Below are 16803 nucleotides of genomic sequence, written 5' to 3'. Positions count from 1 at the left end.
AATGGTATTGGCAGATACTTAAGGCAGCAATATCGGTATCGTATCGGAAGAGAAAAAGTTATCGAGACACCCCAACTCATGAGAGAAATTACTAATTGTAGAAGCCCATGTTAAGCTTTGGGGAAAATAAACACAGGGATGAAGCTGTCAGGCCAATTTGGTCCTGCAGAGACATTTCCCTGCTCAAACACACCTGAATCTAATGATTGTGTCATCGGAAAGCCTGATAACGAGCTACCTTTCACAGGTGTGGTGAACCAGGGTAGCTAATTCAGGAACAGTTTTAGGCATTTTAAAGCATGTTTTTATGCTGTTGGAATGTAAAAAAAAATGTTCCTTCTGAATGTTTTTCCTGTGTTATTTTCTGGTAATACTTGTTTTTATTCTTTTAATACTGTTGTATTGGAAATGTTTTACTGCAAAGTGTTTTTTCTATCTTGTCAGTAATATAGTTCGATATAATTTTATAATACAAAATGTGTCACACTGTTTTTAATGGCAGTGAAAAACTCGATTTACTGAAAAATTCCCGAGAGTACGATAATTTAGTTAAGTTTTTAGAATTACAGGCTCTCTCACAAAAAGGTATGGGCTCTGGATCTAGACATTAGCAGTTGCACATCAGGCAAGTGATTTTAAGCTATTGGCGGCTATGCGATATGTTTATCATACAGCATCAGATTTTGATTTATTCCCTTACACATTTTGTGTCATGTGCTGCTCCATGTGGGTAAGTGTTGCGATGCTGCCTCTAAGCTGATGTGGCTGTTTTGTCAGTTTAGCTTTCTTCTTCCCACTGTCCAATAACATTTGAAACTGTCCACTGTCTTTGCAGATTTATTGCACAGAGAATGGGGAAAATCCTCATTGGAAACCTGATCATAGTTTCAGGCCTTGATTTATTCTGCCTTTTCTTTTTAAAGCCAGGGTTTGCGTGTTGAAGTTAATGAGCTTGTCATTATGTCTGCCTGTGTCTGTTGTGTGTCTGTCTAAATGGAATCATTTGTTTGGATCAAATATAGGAGGATAAATTAAGGTTAAACTAATCAGGTAGTCATCAGTTCTAAAGGCAAGACCTCCAAGATCCTAAACTTAATCCTGTTCTGATATCTGTGGTTCCCAGAGTACTTTACATAATAACATTAGCGATGCACGATATTGGGTTTTTGGCCAAAATCCGATATGCTCGTCACTCGTAACTCATCTGGCCAAAAACCGCTAGCAATATTTTCCTTCCACAGAGATCATCTAGTTTCTGTAGTGGGATTAACATACAGAATTAATCTTTATTTTGTTGGCCCGCTGGAAAATGCAGACATGAGACAAAGCTGAAAATAATATGACATCAGTAATCATCATTCCTTCTGTAAAATAAGAAAAACACTTGCGTTATGGAAAACATGTCATATTTATCCTTTTATCCATGACAATTGTTTTTAAACATAACAATTCACATACTTGAAGCCTACCTTGAACAGTTATCAACTTACCTACTTAAAGTTTGTATTTGAGTGGTAAAAAAAAGGCATTAAACAAGATCCAAAAATTCTGTGTCATAGATTTATATATGACGAAAAAAATCAGTTTCCAAATCAGTAAATTCAGTGAATGATTCTACTTTGAGATTATTAGGTGCCTCTATTTTTCAAGCACTCCTGCAGTTTGCTCGCCACACACAAGATGGCGGCGCTTAGTCACGCCTCTCCACGGGCGATGCGGCGTCTACGTATATGATGTCTATGGCAGGGGTGTCAAACTCATTTTAGTTCAGGCGCCAAATATGGAGGAGTATGATTTTAAGTCAGTCGCAGATTTTTGGCCTGCAAAACGTGCCCTAGTTGGTGCCTCACGGTATAAGTGATATATAAAATATGTAAGGCAGACGATATCCAAGCGAAACGTGACACATATCACTCTCTGCAGGATCTTACGTAAATGTTATTGACTTTGAGACCAATTTTTATTTAATTTGGGGAAACAATTTGTAGAAAATTACAGGATTTGGTGAGTTCTTTCAACATTTTGCAGTTAAAAATGACATGTCATGTGATATAAGCATGGAAAAAATCTGAGCCTCACCAAATTTAATTGAATTGTAGACTTTGGAGGGACTGAGTTATCCACAACTGATATTGTTGGTGATTTACTCAATGATTAATGTCTTTTTGTTATTTTTACTTTCTTCTGTGGGCCGAATTGGATGCTGTAAATAGCCGGTTTTGCCTCCTGGGCCTTGAGTTTGACACGTGTTCTATGGGTTGATCAAGGAAGCAAAGCCTGTTGTTTTATCAGTTAATTATATCAGCGGAATGGCTGATGCCTGATACTTAATTTTAAAGCATTATTGAATTGCAACAGTGACCGATATGATGTCTTTAAAGTAAGGCAATAGAATATTTATAGCATGAAATGAGATATTCTGAAACCCCCTGTCTCGTTTTTTTTTTTTTTATCACATTGAAGTACCTAAGTGTGTATGTCTGAACTGATATTTTCAACGTGAATTCATTTAAACTATTTACTTCCTATCAAGAAACTGTTCCTAATTTCCTGTTGTGGTCTCTGACGTTGATGTCCTTAACCCAATGCCTGTAGTCATCAGCCAGTGGGCCATCTTTGCCACCAGGAACCTTCTGGAGAACAACCAGCAGAACCAGGAGCTTGTAGCCTCCTTGGAGCGTCAAGGTCCGGCCGATTACTCAGCCCTGAGGGAGCTGGGCTTCTCTGTGGAGGAGCGTGATGGAAGCTTGCTGCTGAAACCTGTGAAGAAGGGCTCCTAAAGGGCTACAGATAGCCCTCACCCCATGAGCAGACATCTATGCAGAGCAATGTTTTAGAAGGTAACGCAATGTGTGCGCACACAGATGTTAGATATTAGTTGTTGCAAGCTTTCTAAATATTCCCGTAAAAGACTGAGTGACAGCCACACTGCCAATAAAGTAAAGTGCATTTAAACTGGATACATCGCTATGAGAGACGTAAACACAACTCGATTTAATACCTCGGTGCTCATGTCCTCATGGGGCTCGAGGTATTCTTCACATACAAAAGATCTATAGGGGTTTTTCTAGTGTAGAGGCCGAGGTCAGGATGTCAGGAACTCCTGCTTTGTCTTGGCCTGAGTCTGGAAAATGAAGAGGCGAGCACATGCTGGCACCTTTTGGGCTCGCCCAACGCTTTGTCTTTGCTCTAATCCAAAAACAAAAAGCACTGCAGCGTCCAGCATTTTGGCTTTTCAGAGACAGTGATGGTCCCAGCAGGGGTCGGAGTTTAATCCCAGGCTCATAGTGGCTTCTGCAGTCACCATGAAACGGAGAATGAGCAAAACATGATGTAATCTACCCCCTCAGCGCCTTGGCTAATTAAAATGTGGCATCGTGGATGCACGTTGAAGGCTTCCCTATTGAAAGGTTCAACACAGCTGCTCGTCTGTTCATCAAAAAATGCAATTAGAAAACAAGTGGCACCTATTCACTATGCATGTTTGGAAAGTTAGAAAATTAGACTCAGTATGTGGCGTGAGCCTGGCTCACTACCTGCTTTTAGAATATTGCACTACCGTGCTGCACTGTTAGGCTGTTGTATAAGGCTAAAAGGGCTTTAGCGGTTAGGAGAAGACTTGAAATCGTATTTTTTACTTCTTATTCTTAGCGTGCATCTGTACCAGATTGGTTATTAATTGAGAGTTACTGAAAATCACCTAATGCATATTCAGGTTCTGAACAAAGTTGAAGATGAGAGGATGCCCAGTTTGTATCCACTGCGTGAGGAAACAGAAGCATTAGTTTGCAGAATGACATCCCACCCCTGCTACTCCCGCTGCCGGATAAGCTGAGCGGTCCTGACAACTCAACAATGCAGCGCTTTACAGGCCAGCCCACACCCTGCTCCACCCTGTTTGCTCTGCCCCGGATTTTTAATGACAAAATGTATCGAAAACAATCGGCTGGACTCTCCTCTCAATCCGCCAGCATATAGAAGGGAGCTTATACGGTTCCGGTGGCCAGGATTTCAGACAGTTAACAAAACAGCTGTTACTCGCGCTCCACTGGCCCGCTGAAATGCTTTTCAGCCCCACAGGAAAGAGGCAGTGCAAGTCAGCCGGGCCAATGGCCGGGTGTTCACCTCCCAACACATTAGCAGCACATCCACCCATGAGCCAAAATGTCTCATATGTTTCCCATATCAGCATTTTATTATATCGACTATGCACTCCTGCTGCTCTGGCTTTAAGCCCAACCCAACGTTTGGATCACATACTTCACATAATGAACTGTGTATTACCCATTAAAGTACAATGAATAATGATATGAATTGTTCTGAGGCCAAGCAGGACAATAAAACTCATGAGGCGTAAAAAGATGCTGAAGATTTATTGGTAAAAAATGGAAGAAAATAAATACAACTGGTCATTTTTGTAAGTGATGCAAACTTAAGAGTTTGCCACATGGCGAAGAAAGAAATTGATAGTTTGTTGTGTTTTATGTCTTAATCAGGCTTTGTTAAGAATACTGTGAGACACAAATAACTAACATTACTACCAAGACAAAAGCATAGTAATCTGAATACTAACTTTCATGTACTCAAGTAAACGATTGCATTTTCCACATCTGACAAATCAATGAACATCTCAGGACTGAGTGTGAATAGTGAAGGATGGTATATAAGTCAGCAATCAGGGCTACTTTTGGTTCAACGTGGAGTATTTACACTTGTGTAACTTAATTATTTTCAAATAATTTATAGCTTTCAATTCTGAATACAAAGACGTTAGAAAACACTTGTAAATAGTGAGTCTCTTTCCACCTATAAATGACATAAAGTGCCACATTCCTCATATAAAAATATACTCTTCAAATCGTTTCGTAAGTTATATAAAGCCCTAAATAAACACGTGAATACATTAAGGGTGCTGTCCAAAAATAGCTTGGAAGACTTTGATTCCCCCCCCCAATATGTGTGGTTAGGGCACATGCCATCCAGCCAGGCAAGGCCTAAACCGCGCTGGAAGGCCTTGTGTAAGCAGAGGCCGCTGTGGAATTCCACATTTCTACCCTTCATGGGAATGTCGGTTCTATCTGAACCTGGTGGCACCTCTATAGAGTTCCAATGAGGCTTACACGGTTTTCTCAGAAGTCAAGAGCCCGTCGACAACAAAACAATGGAGCCAGTCGAGACGAAGTGTCGTTCAAACTGACAAGCTGGTGCTTTAAATACTGCGGGTGTGTTTTCTGGGCTTAGCAAAAGACTCTGGGCTCCAGTGGTTCAGGTTTGGAATGAGAGATGAGCCATAACTGACATTAATTAACAAGCAAAGGGGAAAAAGGAGAACATGTGAGTGCAAAAGACAAGAATTAGTCCGCTAAGATAAAAACACTGACTGGGGGAAGTGTGTGTGTGTGTGTGGGGGGGGTGGGGTTAACTGTGTGACTAACAAAACATTCTTTTTCTTAAAACAACAAACAAATCTGAAACAGAATACATGGCCTGAAATGTTTGCATTCCTCACTACTTTTAAAAGGCTTTGTAAGATATTTTGACATAAATAATTTAGCTTTATTTTCAGTGTTCAAACAGAATACAGTGTGAGAGTACAGTTATTCGGCTGCCATCTTCTCGTCTTCTCCCGGTACCGTTGGTTTAGTCTAAAGGTCGTAGTGTTTCCAGTTATGTCGTTACAATAGTTTTCTGAACAATAATGGTACTTCTTCCCTCTCGAGCTGAACATCAAACATATTTCTGCGAGATGACATCTTCGATCCTTCCACATGCACTCAATTGTTCATTGTATCCCTCTGATCCTCTCCAATCCCCATATGGGTTTTATTTTCCTTGATTGTAAAGAACTCCACTAAGATGTCATCATGTGCAAAATGTAATAAATACCTCCAAGACCTTTGCTTCAGCTTCCTCTCTGTCCTATTCTTCACTTTCCTCTTCCAGTTCCTGCATTTCCTTTCTACTTGCAGGTGAAAGCTTCTGATTTCTCACTGCATGTGTTGCATTTAACAAAACAGCACCAGTGGAACTTGCAGTGGCACTGCCACACTCGTGTGTAGTGGTGCGTGTTGTACCCTCGGCCGCAGCACATCACGTTACAGCCGTCGCTGTGCGCCGAGGTGCCGTTGCACAGCCGGCCCTTTGTTCCTGTGCTTCCTGTGATCGTGTCCTCTTCACAGTAGTTAGGTGAACGCTCCAGGTAAACTAGATCTGTGTCAGTGGGCTTCTGGAAGCCTCGAGATTCTTTGATACGCAGGAAGGAGGGCTGGCGGAGCCGGGAAGCCCGGACAGGCTCTACCTGGACTGCATCGCTGTAGCGCTCCTTCAGCAGGTAGCCGATCTCTCTGAACTTTGGCAGCGTGATCCAGCAGGTCTTAGTGGTGCAGGAGCCAGAGACACCGTGACACTTGCACTCTAGCTTCATCCTCTCCTCTAGAACCTGATCGTACAGAGAGCAAATGTTAGATCTGTGTACATTACAAAATGTTACGACATAGTGTACATAACCAGGGCTGAGGCAGGAGCAAATATGTGCAAAACATTAAAGTGTCATTATCTGGGTTTCCATTACAGTTTTTTGCAAAATAAAAGCGATATTTCTAAATGTTGACAAAGTATAATTGTGATTTGAATGTGTTTCCATTGAAGGCTGTTTTATGCAGGAGCCCCGCAGACTTCGCTGCAGAAAGACAGACGCTCGGAACATAATGTTTACTCAGAGAGAAATGGTCATGTGACCAGGAATGTCAAGTCCTGTGACGTGTATTTGCGGAAAAAGTGTTTCCATAGCTTTTGCGACACATTTCAATATCGAAACGTCTGAAATACCTCCTCATGAAAGCGTAATTTCTTTTTTTTTTTTTTTTTCTCGATATTTGAGTGTTTTTTCTAAATTCAGGTGTTCCCATTACTAGTTTTTATTTTACTATTTAGATTTTGTGCATATTTAAAAACAGGAGTGTCAAAGTTTTTGTTGTTAAAGAACCACATTTTTCCCCATTTCATTTCAAGTGGGCCAGACCTTCAAATATCTAGCATTTTAAAAGAAAGTGATAAAAGTAAGCAATTCTGTCATTTATAAATAGTATATATATATATCCTGAGCTGAACTATGGGAAGAATTTTCAATTTAAGTTTAAAAACTCTTGCGGAAACCACACAACACAGTGTTAAAGCTGCCAGAGATGATCCCCAACACCCTTATGTCGTCAAAAAGTTATTCTCATCCACTGCTGATGCCATTGTGTGCCCCTAATCACTGCCATAGTGACAGAACTGGTGTTGTGCCAAAACAATAGCCAATGTTCATTTTGTGGTTTTTCACAGAAACAGCTGGAATTCAATCTCTAGCGGAGTGACGTCATAGGACAGGGAACACCATAAACAGACCAGAACAAAAATGGCATTAAGCGAATCCATGTCTGGCAAAGAAACGCAAGAAATCAATGTTAAGAATTAAATAAAAACACGTAATAAATATCAGAAATGTAACTTCAAATATTGCAGTCTAACCTCATATAGTAAATTTAGTGTGATAGCGTGAAGTGTTTCGTTGCGGCAAAACTGTGAATGACTAGATTTAACACAGATTTAACCGTCAATCTGTCATGAAACTTTTCCGCTTCGGCGACATCTTTTCATTCTTCTGCGAAATTTCCAATCCGACCATGCAATGCGCAAAACTTTTCCAAAGTTCAAGTCACATGACCATTTGTCAACAAACCCAAACAATGTGATGGAGTCAAAAACAATTTTGCGAGCTGCAATTTTAATCTTCAACATTTGTTTGTGAGTAATTTATCCTGTTTTGTAGAAGAAATACCTTTATCTGTGGTAAAGACGGAAAGAATGTAACACAGTTGAGACTACAGTATCTGTGGGATAAACCGGTACTAAAAAAGTATAAAGTATAAAATGGAGATGGTTATTAATAGGGAATCAATGAAGTCATTATTTTTTCAAACATTTACATGGTAAAATGTTACACTTTATATTGTTTTTTGTAATAGCAAAATTAGTTGAAGTTGTCAGTTCATTTAAACTGCATACGTAGTTGATATATGTGATATATATTTTTGAGATAAGCTAGTGGAAGTTGTATGGCAATAATGTGAAATTGATTTTTTATTCTATTTATCATGCAGGAAGTTGTACCCATGTTCAGGAAGCACTGGGTAAAGTGGCTAGAAAAGAACATTGCTATTTAAAATCAGAAAGTTATAAGAGATATGTACACTTTGTTGTCACGTTTGAATCAAATAAATTCCAAAGTTTTATGCAATATCTTTATATGTTCTTCGCTTACATTCACGAATAATTTGCGGGTTCTTTTCAGTTGAGAGGTAAACATCTCACAACTTTTGTCAATATGTTCAATTCCCGGCAGAAAGTTGCGTCACATGTTGTAAATGACATTATTTTGTTTGAATTGGCGAAAAAAATCCAGGTTTTCTTCAAAATGTTGCAATTACAAAAGCTGCTTTGGAGATCTTGGAGGCTTTTAGAACTTGACTTTTTTACATCACAGGTTAATTACCCGAAAACCAGTATATTTAAATGCATGGCCTTTTATTTTTGCCTCTCATAGTACACTGTGCTTTCTGTGGGCACTTCATCTCTCAGCCACCAGCATGCCAACTTCATGTCAAAACCTGGGGAAAATAACTCATACCCCTGAACTGTAGTCTCTAATTAACTTCACCTTTCTTCAGACCGCAGGATGTCGTGACAGCTCCAGAAAACTGACCAGAGCTGTTGTGCAACCATACACGTATAGAATTTCAATGTGGTTTGAGTTGAATTTATAATCAAATGTCTGAAAATTATTTTTATACAGAATTGACAAGTACGACCTTGGATCTGATGTGATTTGGTGATTCATGACCCTTTATCAGGACACACAGATTTATTATTTATTCTATACCAAATGAATGCAGCAATTCAATTAATTAAGATTAAAAGCAAAATAAAGGTGTGAGGTTGTTTTTTGTTTTTATTATTTCTATACAAAATACTTGGTTCAAATACTACAATTTTTATTTTTAATTTTTCAACATTTTATTAATTGTGCTTTGGTTAAAAGGAATCTGGCTTTTCACATGTTTTCTCTCCCTCTGTTAGCAGGCCACATGCAGCCCTCTGTCTATTTTATTTATTTATTTATTTTTTTGCTGCCCCTGAAACAAGAACACAAAAGAACTCCAAAAACACACAAAATGACTCCCAACAACACAGGACGACAACAAAAACATAAAAAAAATAACTGCCAGATTATAAAAAGAAGTACATAACTATACAAAATTACAGAAAAACACACAATGGCCAAATAACAAACAACAAAAATACAGAAAATGACTCTAAAAACACAAAAGATGACCACAAAAACACACTAAACAGAAACAGAATACAGAAAAACACACAAATGGGTCCCAAAACACAGAAAATGACGCTAAAACCATGCAATACCTCAATAATCCAACTAAGCATGACTACAACATTGCACAAAATGACAGGAAAAACACAACAAAATGGTTGTAAAATGCACAAAGTGACTCCAAAAACACACAAAACCTCAACAAAATATGACTTCAACAACAAAAATACACAAAATGACAACAAAAAAGCACAAAACCTTGTTCGTTTCCTATATTAATGTTTAGTTACATTGCCCACATATCAGACAGTCACATGTCATGACCTCTGCTGTAGCCAATCAATCACAACTTGTTTTTTTTTGTTTTTACCTTTCGCCCCGCCTCATTGTTGTGCAGGTTCATGAGCCGACGGGCGTTTTTCTTGATCTCTCGGGCGTCTACAAAGCGTCGTGAAAACTCCACTCCGTATTTAACATCCGCCGAGCAGCCCCCCCACTTCCAGCCCTCCTCCTGCTCGTGGTAGCCCTGTTTCTCACGGTCACAGCCGCACTGACTCAGGTTGCCTTGGCTACAAGCAGCAGTGACTGCATAGGCAACTCCTGCAGCGGTGATGGCATATGTGAACGCCGCCTCCCTGCTGCCTGAGGAAGAAAAGACAGGGTCGACATGAATTTCAATAACCAGTAGCTGAATCTGTTATGAACAAAACATGTTATGTAGAAGTATGCAGATCTTTTTATGACTAAAAAACCTAAATGAATATTGTCATTTAAATTCCATGGATGTATCGAAAGTCAGTCTTTCATACATTTTTAAAGCTTTTGCAGATTATGATGGGAGGAAATGAAATAGGCGAATGTACCGAAAAAGTTTTCACGTTGTGGGTCGGAGTCCATTCATGGGTCACCAGAGTGTCATCAGTGGGTCATAAGCATTTGTCTCAGGAAAAAACAAAACATTTATGATCTAATGTCTTAAGTTTTAGGGTGATTTTATGAAGTGACATGTTTTCAGACGATTAACAAAAAATCTGTTCCAAAATGTAATTTTGGTCTGACTGTTTACATCAAAGGGATACTAAATCCTCTTTTTTTTAGTTTTTTTTTTAGGTGTATTAGGCTTTACCGGCACCATATACCCTTTTAAAGAATTTGAAATTTAGATTTTTCTTTTGATTTGTGTCCCAGACAACCAGCGTTGAGGTGCTGACTCGCTTATTCCTTTGATTCAGGGTTGCGGGGTTGTTCATAAAAACAATTAATAACCTGTTAAACACAATGTATTTAGTTGTTGATAAAATAAAAAATAAAAATCTGAAATATTTTTGTGTAATCAAAAATGTATCAAGTTGTACATTTGGTTTAGAAAACACAATTTTGGTCTGACTTTATTTCAAAGCGCAAGATACTTAAGCCTCTTCTTTTTTTAGGGTATAAATGGCACTATATACTGTTTAAATGGATTTGAAAATTAGACGATTTTCTTTTTATTTGTGTCTCGGTTTGGTTTTAGGGAATGGTGATGGGACCTGAAACCATCACTTTGGTGTTGTCAAGAAATATTGTTCATTTTATTTATGTTAAAAGAACACCTGTGATACTCTCCATTTAGAAATGACTCAATGTAATAATGAAATAAGTGACTACGTTTTATTGCTTTGAGAAATCAAGACAGACATTAAGGTGTTAAAAAAAAATTCATATTTTATTAGTTTGTTCACATCTGTTTTATTAAATATTGAATGTATACAATTTAAATGTTTTCTTTATAATTACTAAACTATTACTAAAAAAAAAAAAAAAAAAATCTAAATACCATTGTTTATAATATCTGCAACTTTAAAAACACAGCACTTATTACAGTCAGATATTGTGTTAAGTAAAATGGTCCTTTAAAGGCTGGAGTTGGTCAATGTTACATAACAGTTTGATTAAAGGATTGAGCATTTCTGCACGTTAAACCATAATAGCTCTTCTACTCCTGGGCAACCTAAGCGTTATACCCTCCAACCTAAACATTCCTAAAAACTAACAGGATGGTCTAAGTCATGTCAATCAGAACCAAATCTGGACACGCTCGTACATTTCTCAGTCCAATAATGAGGCAGAATAAGTGAAAATATCCATGTGGGTGGACAGTAGAAGTGCAGGGTGTTTAAATTGTCAAACCAGTAGCCAATTGGTTAAAGTACAATGTTCATATTTTCCAAACCTTTGTGCCACTTCTCTCCTTAAATCCAGGCGGAAAGCCCACACTTTTTTAATTAAAAACTTTAAAAACTGGTGAACTGTGAACCGTCATCACTTGTACTAACTGACAGTCACTGAGCAGTTGCGAACTGATGGTTATAATTAAGGGCTAATATTTCCAGGCTTTAGTAAACAATCAAATCATCTTCAGTTTAAAAAAAAACAACACATTTCAGCAGAGGTTTTATGTGTTGGGAAGATGAGAGAACGGGGGATGAATTTTCTGGCACTACAGCTGGTAATGGGATACCGTTCCTCACCAATCAGGGTAATGCCTGGCTGTTTTCATCCCAACAATCCACAGTATTAATGCACAACATCTCTGAAGGCGATTCTAATGGCTCCCTGCCAACCTGACAAACTCCCTTGCAGAAACCATCGAGCTGTGGTTCCCCTGGTCCATAAGTCATAACAAACTCTGAAGTCTTCTCTCATCGAGCTGAATTCAAAAAAACGTTGCGTTTGTGACCATTTTTTGAGGCGCTGGCAACGGCCAAACCTCCATCTCTTCTCACTGGGATTTGTTTTCATTGTACAGCGGTGCACGCAGGGTTTTGTTGTCGTCGTCCAGCTGCTGGAGCTGACTTCAATTAGTGGTTTGCATGAATCTTTCTGTTCTTTTTCACTGTCTAATGAGTTCACAGGCCAAACAGGTCAATCAAAAGAAAAAAGAAAAAAAAAGGAAGATGGTATGTTCACCACAGAGGACGAGGCACTGCTCTAGGTTTGATTTCCAGACATTGTAAACGAATAAGATAGAATGCAGAATAATCAGCAATGGTGAATGTCTAATTAGTTTTTATACAAATCCAAGTTAATGTTGTCTCGGAGAATGTTTCTCCTCATGTTCAGGACATGAAGAACAACGTTGGGTTGTTTCTTTGAGCTCGTTTACCACAAAAGAAAAGAGACATTTCCTCTGACAAAAGAAATAAAGCCATCCAGACGTCTTGTCTGCCTGACTCCCGTGTAGAAGAGAGTAATTGCTCCCAGAGCTGCTAGATTAAACATGTATCCAAACCCACAGCAAGACCGCAACAAAACCTTTCGGACTAAGACAGAATTTATATAAGAGGTTCATATCAGGAGCAAACGGGCTTCTCAGGGGAAATAAAATACGGGGAGAATGTTGACTAAAACCAGAGGGATGTGTGATAGCCTGTATTTACACATGGCACAGGTATTATCGAAATGCTGGCACGCAGAGATAACCCTGAAACTGTGTCCATGAAAGCAATCCTTCAGTTTGTAAAAGGGATGCCACACAGACCAACACATTGGCTCTCTGATTCAGTCTTCTCTTGAAGGCTCTAACAAGGGAGGTCAATATTAAAGTTGTGCTATTCCACAATCAGAAGGAGGTTGATCGAAGTCATTCCTTGATATTTCGCCACGTTTTATTTGGTTTTTTTGCAATAAAGTACTCAACAAGAGCACTCTGATAGCGCAAACCTCCGCCAAGCACCAGATATCCTCTTTGCAAGGTATTGACAGTTATCTGGATCATTGGTCCTTATCATGGTACATTGATCACTCATACTTTAAAGGCTTGGAAGAAATGTACATCCCCATTAATAATGATTCAGTAAGTCCAAATGTATGGGCACCCACATTTTTTTGGGAAAAATCGCAATGAAATGCGCCATCCGGATGAAACTCAATGAGGAACCAATCTGACATGTGAGTCATGAAGATTGGTCGATTACAAACTAAGATATGAACTTTTGAAATGTTGCTAATAATAAGAGATAGGGATTTTTTGATTATTGAAACCGACTTAGAATCAGTCAATTGATCTGGATCCCCTCCAAAACTTAATGGAATCTTCCATGGTGCAGTGTTTTAAGTTTGACAACACATTTTGATTTCGTTTTAGTCTTTTGACAAAATTGCAACTTAGTTTTGGTGAAAATGTAATCTTCAGTTATATTCTAGTGTTAGTCAACTAAATCTGGTACAGATATAGTTGACTTTTTGCATTTTTATATAAAATGAAATGACCTTTGATCAACCTGATATGGGATGGTATTAATGTAATACACACAGACATTGGTGATCAATGCGTAACACCACATGATCATTGGAGTTCTGATTGGATTTCTTTGCATGTGATGAAATGAAAGTTTAGTTTTAGTCAACAAAATTATCAATATCAATTTTGATGTAGTTTTCATCCACATGTATTTTTTAATAAATTAGTCGTAGTCTAGTTATTGTCACTTTAAAAACCGTAGTCGACGAAAACTATGACAAAAACAAAATTAACATTGCCATGGAGTATAATAATAATGCATTGGATTTTATATAGCACTTTATTATAGACACTCAGAGCACTTTATAGAAATAAGGGATTATTTTTTCACTCCATACTTAGTGGTGGTAATCTACTATTGTAGCCACAGCTGCCCTGGGGAAGACTGACGGAAGCGAGGCTGCCGTGGTGCGCCATCGACCACTAACATTCACACTACAGTCATCCTAGGCAATGTGGGTGAAGTGCCTTGCCCAAGGACACAATGACAGATACCACTGGAGCGACTGACCCCCACTGTGACACCTGGAATTCTCAGTGGTCTCCCATCCAACTACTAACCAGGCCCAGACCTGCTTAGCTTCTGAGATCAACGAGATCAGGCAATGACCAGCTGGTATGACCACAGTATGGTCAATTATTGGCTAAAATTTTGTCAAAATTCTGTTAAGTAATTTTGACATGTTCCTGCTAAGTAAATAACTAAATGAATGCTCCGTATTGGTGGAGGTCGTGAAGAAAATCTTTGCGTTTAGAACAAACATCTGAATACAAGCCTTAACCTCCCCCCTCCATCTTTTCCTCCCTTTACCACACATTAAAGCCCAGCGTCAAACAGACTGACCTACTCTCAGCTCTTGTCCAAAGACTGTCCTCTCGCCCAGGGCCGAGCAGTTCCACCGGCCATAACGGAACTGGTGCTGACACTCATTGATGCCGAGCTGGGCTCCTTCACCGATGACGATGATGGCATCGGGGCGATTCTGACAGAGGGCTCTCTGACGCGGGGCCAGGCCTGGGATTTTGTTGCAGATGATGTTTGCACCGAGAGCTACCACGGAGGACAACGCCCTGAGGAGGAAACAGGGATTTGTCACATGGATGATAGAGGACAGGAAGAACTTGCTTAAAAAAAATGTGCAGCATATACAGGCATCACAGGGAAACCCTACTTGGTTTAAAGTCGTCGGATTTCGCAGGTGCACAAAAATATTAGATTGTAAATATAAAATGGGGAAATCAGACAATTAGATCTGTTCTGATTGACCTATTTGTAATTTTAGTTAATCTTCACAACTTATTTTTTTATTTGTATGAATTTTTTTTGGCAAAAACTTGATTTTTTGTCTTAATTCACTCTTCAAAATAGTTTTTTTTAGGTCTAGACAAGTCTCTGTCAATGAATCCCAACGACCTCAGTAGGCCAAATTTAGTATTTAGTCGATTAGAATTGAATGATTCTAAGAATTTATTAAGATCCAGTCTTCCAAGGGTGAAAATATGTCTAAAGTTAACTTCAATCAGCCCTGTTATCTTTACAAGACAGCTGGAGTGTGTTTTGGTAAAAGCAGTAGAGCCACACCTGCCACTCATGAAAACTATACAAAGGTGCAAAGCTATAGAAAAAGGTTTGTTCCTCTGTTTAAACATTTTTTGTTTTTTCAATTTCTTTTTTTCTTTTCTTCATGATGATATTGGGATATAACACCATTATGTTCACAAAAAGAACTTTACTCGATCTGACTTACCTTCATTTCACACTATCTCACTCTTGATGGACTAAATTGGGTTTTCAAGCACTTTTTTGATGACATTCGTCAGGTGAATATGTGAATCAAAGTCTTTTTTGACAAAAAGTATTGGTTTTTAAAAATGAACTGTTCTTAGTTCCGTAAAACAGCTGGTTCAGGGTTCCATTCATGAGCGTGTATGGTGCAGCAATCATCCACTTTGTGAGGAATTGGCTTTATATTAATACCATTAGAAAGAGCTCATTACTGTGGCATGAACTGGTCCAATATTACTCTTTCCCATATGCTACCATCCTGTTTTATATACCTTTTCTGCAGAGGTGCTCCTGTGACATAGTGGTATTTGGTGTAATGTGTAAATCCAAAATTGCAGGTTATCCCATCAGCTGCACACAGAGCATGTTTAACAATCGTGTAGGTTAAATATTGGCTGCATTCACCAAAAGTCGTCATTCACTCCTTGTAACCGGTGGATTTATGGCTCAATAACTGTATATAAAAAATATGACACATACGTGGAAAAACGCACAGCTTTTGTTCCACTGGCTGATTAGACACAGTCACGCATTTCCTACCCATGTTTTCCCACTATTCCAGGTTATGTTCAGTTTTATTGGACAATATATTTAGTATCTGCAATAATTAAATACCTTAATTAGCCCGAAAAACGCAACATCTTCATTCAAACGCGTGGTGCGTAATTGGCCACTTTTACGCACAGCTGGTTGATTTAAAACGTGCTAAGAGGCGAAAAAAATGATCAAGTGCACTGATCAGAAACCTACAGGTAGCTGCCGCTGGTGAGGATGAGGAAGATCTGGGGGTAGTAGACGGACAGCAGCGCACTGCGAGACGAGATGATCAGCATGGCTGCGCATCGAGCGCAACTTGGCTTGCGCTCCTGGCTGAAAATCTAGGGAGAGTTTAGCGAAGAAGAAGAAGAAGTAGATCCTGATGTCAAGAAGAAGAAGAAGAAGCAGGATCTCCTTCCTAATGAAGCCGTGGCGCTCCAAGCTGCGCCGTCCATGCGCAGAAGATGAGCAGCTGCTGCATCCCTCCGCTGATGTGCGCTCTGCACCTGGACTCTGAGGCCGAGGTGGAGGATCACACACACAGGGTGGGGCGGATGAGATGGATATCCGGGTGTCCTACTGCGCACAGCTCTTCAAAACTTGTGGCATGGGAATCAGACTGCTGTGTCCAGCGGCTCCAGCCCCCCCGACGTGTCCTCCTCACCCTCACACACACCCGCATCCACATGTTCCCCCTCCTCCACACGCACACACCTCCATCCATCCTCCCTCTCATGGTTTCACACCGTTTTATTTCCCCTTGCTATGAGTAGAGAAGCTGACCCTGAGTATATTTTTCCTCGCTTTTCTTTGTTTATTTTTCCA

The 16803-nt window shown here is 39.3% G+C and overlaps 2 protein-coding genes and 1 pseudogene across 5 annotated transcripts in view; 1 reads left to right on the top strand and 2 right to left on the bottom strand.

Moving 5' to 3' along the window:
* atxn10 (ataxin 10) overlaps positions 1 to 16803 on the top strand; it is a 31693-nt gene that overhangs the window by 12144 nt on the left and 2746 nt on the right. Inside the window, exons 11-12 of one of the 4 annotated variants that reach the window (XR_003674258.1) lie at positions 2596 to 2840; positions 9771 to 10041. Coding sequence is in view for 1 of the 4 variants with exons in the window: in XM_028449307.1 (XP_028305108.1) it covers positions 2596 to 2780 (185 nt within the window). In the remaining 3 variants the exon portion in view is untranslated. Of the gene's footprint in view, positions 1 to 2595; positions 5896 to 9770; positions 10042 to 16803 lie in introns of those variants that run through there. The other 3 variants (XR_003674256.1, XR_003674257.1, XM_028449307.1) reach the window with 3 other exon arrangements.
* wnt7ba (wingless-type MMTV integration site family, member 7Ba) lies at positions 5921 to 16466 on the bottom strand. The gene is made up of 4 exons (XM_028449308.1): positions 16192 to 16466; positions 14500 to 14726; positions 9744 to 10015; positions 5921 to 6439 (listed from the first exon to the last, which is right to left on the bottom strand). The coding sequence occupies exons 1-4, from the start codon at positions 16272 to 16274 to the stop codon at positions 5960 to 5962; spliced, it is 1062 nt and encodes a 353-aa protein (XP_028305109.1). The 5' UTR covers positions 16275 to 16466; the 3' UTR covers positions 5921 to 5959.
* LOC114466286 (uncharacterized) lies at positions 14169 to 14285 on the bottom strand (annotated as a pseudogene).

The sequence above is a fragment of the Gouania willdenowi genome, chromosome 6, assembly GCF_900634775.1.
Source record: "Gouania willdenowi chromosome 6, fGouWil2.1, whole genome shotgun sequence".
Taxonomy (NCBI): domain Eukaryota; kingdom Metazoa; phylum Chordata; class Actinopteri; order Blenniiformes; family Gobiesocidae; genus Gouania; species Gouania willdenowi.
Note: the sequence above shows the minus strand (reverse complement) of the source record. Positions and strands in the feature narration are given on the sequence as shown.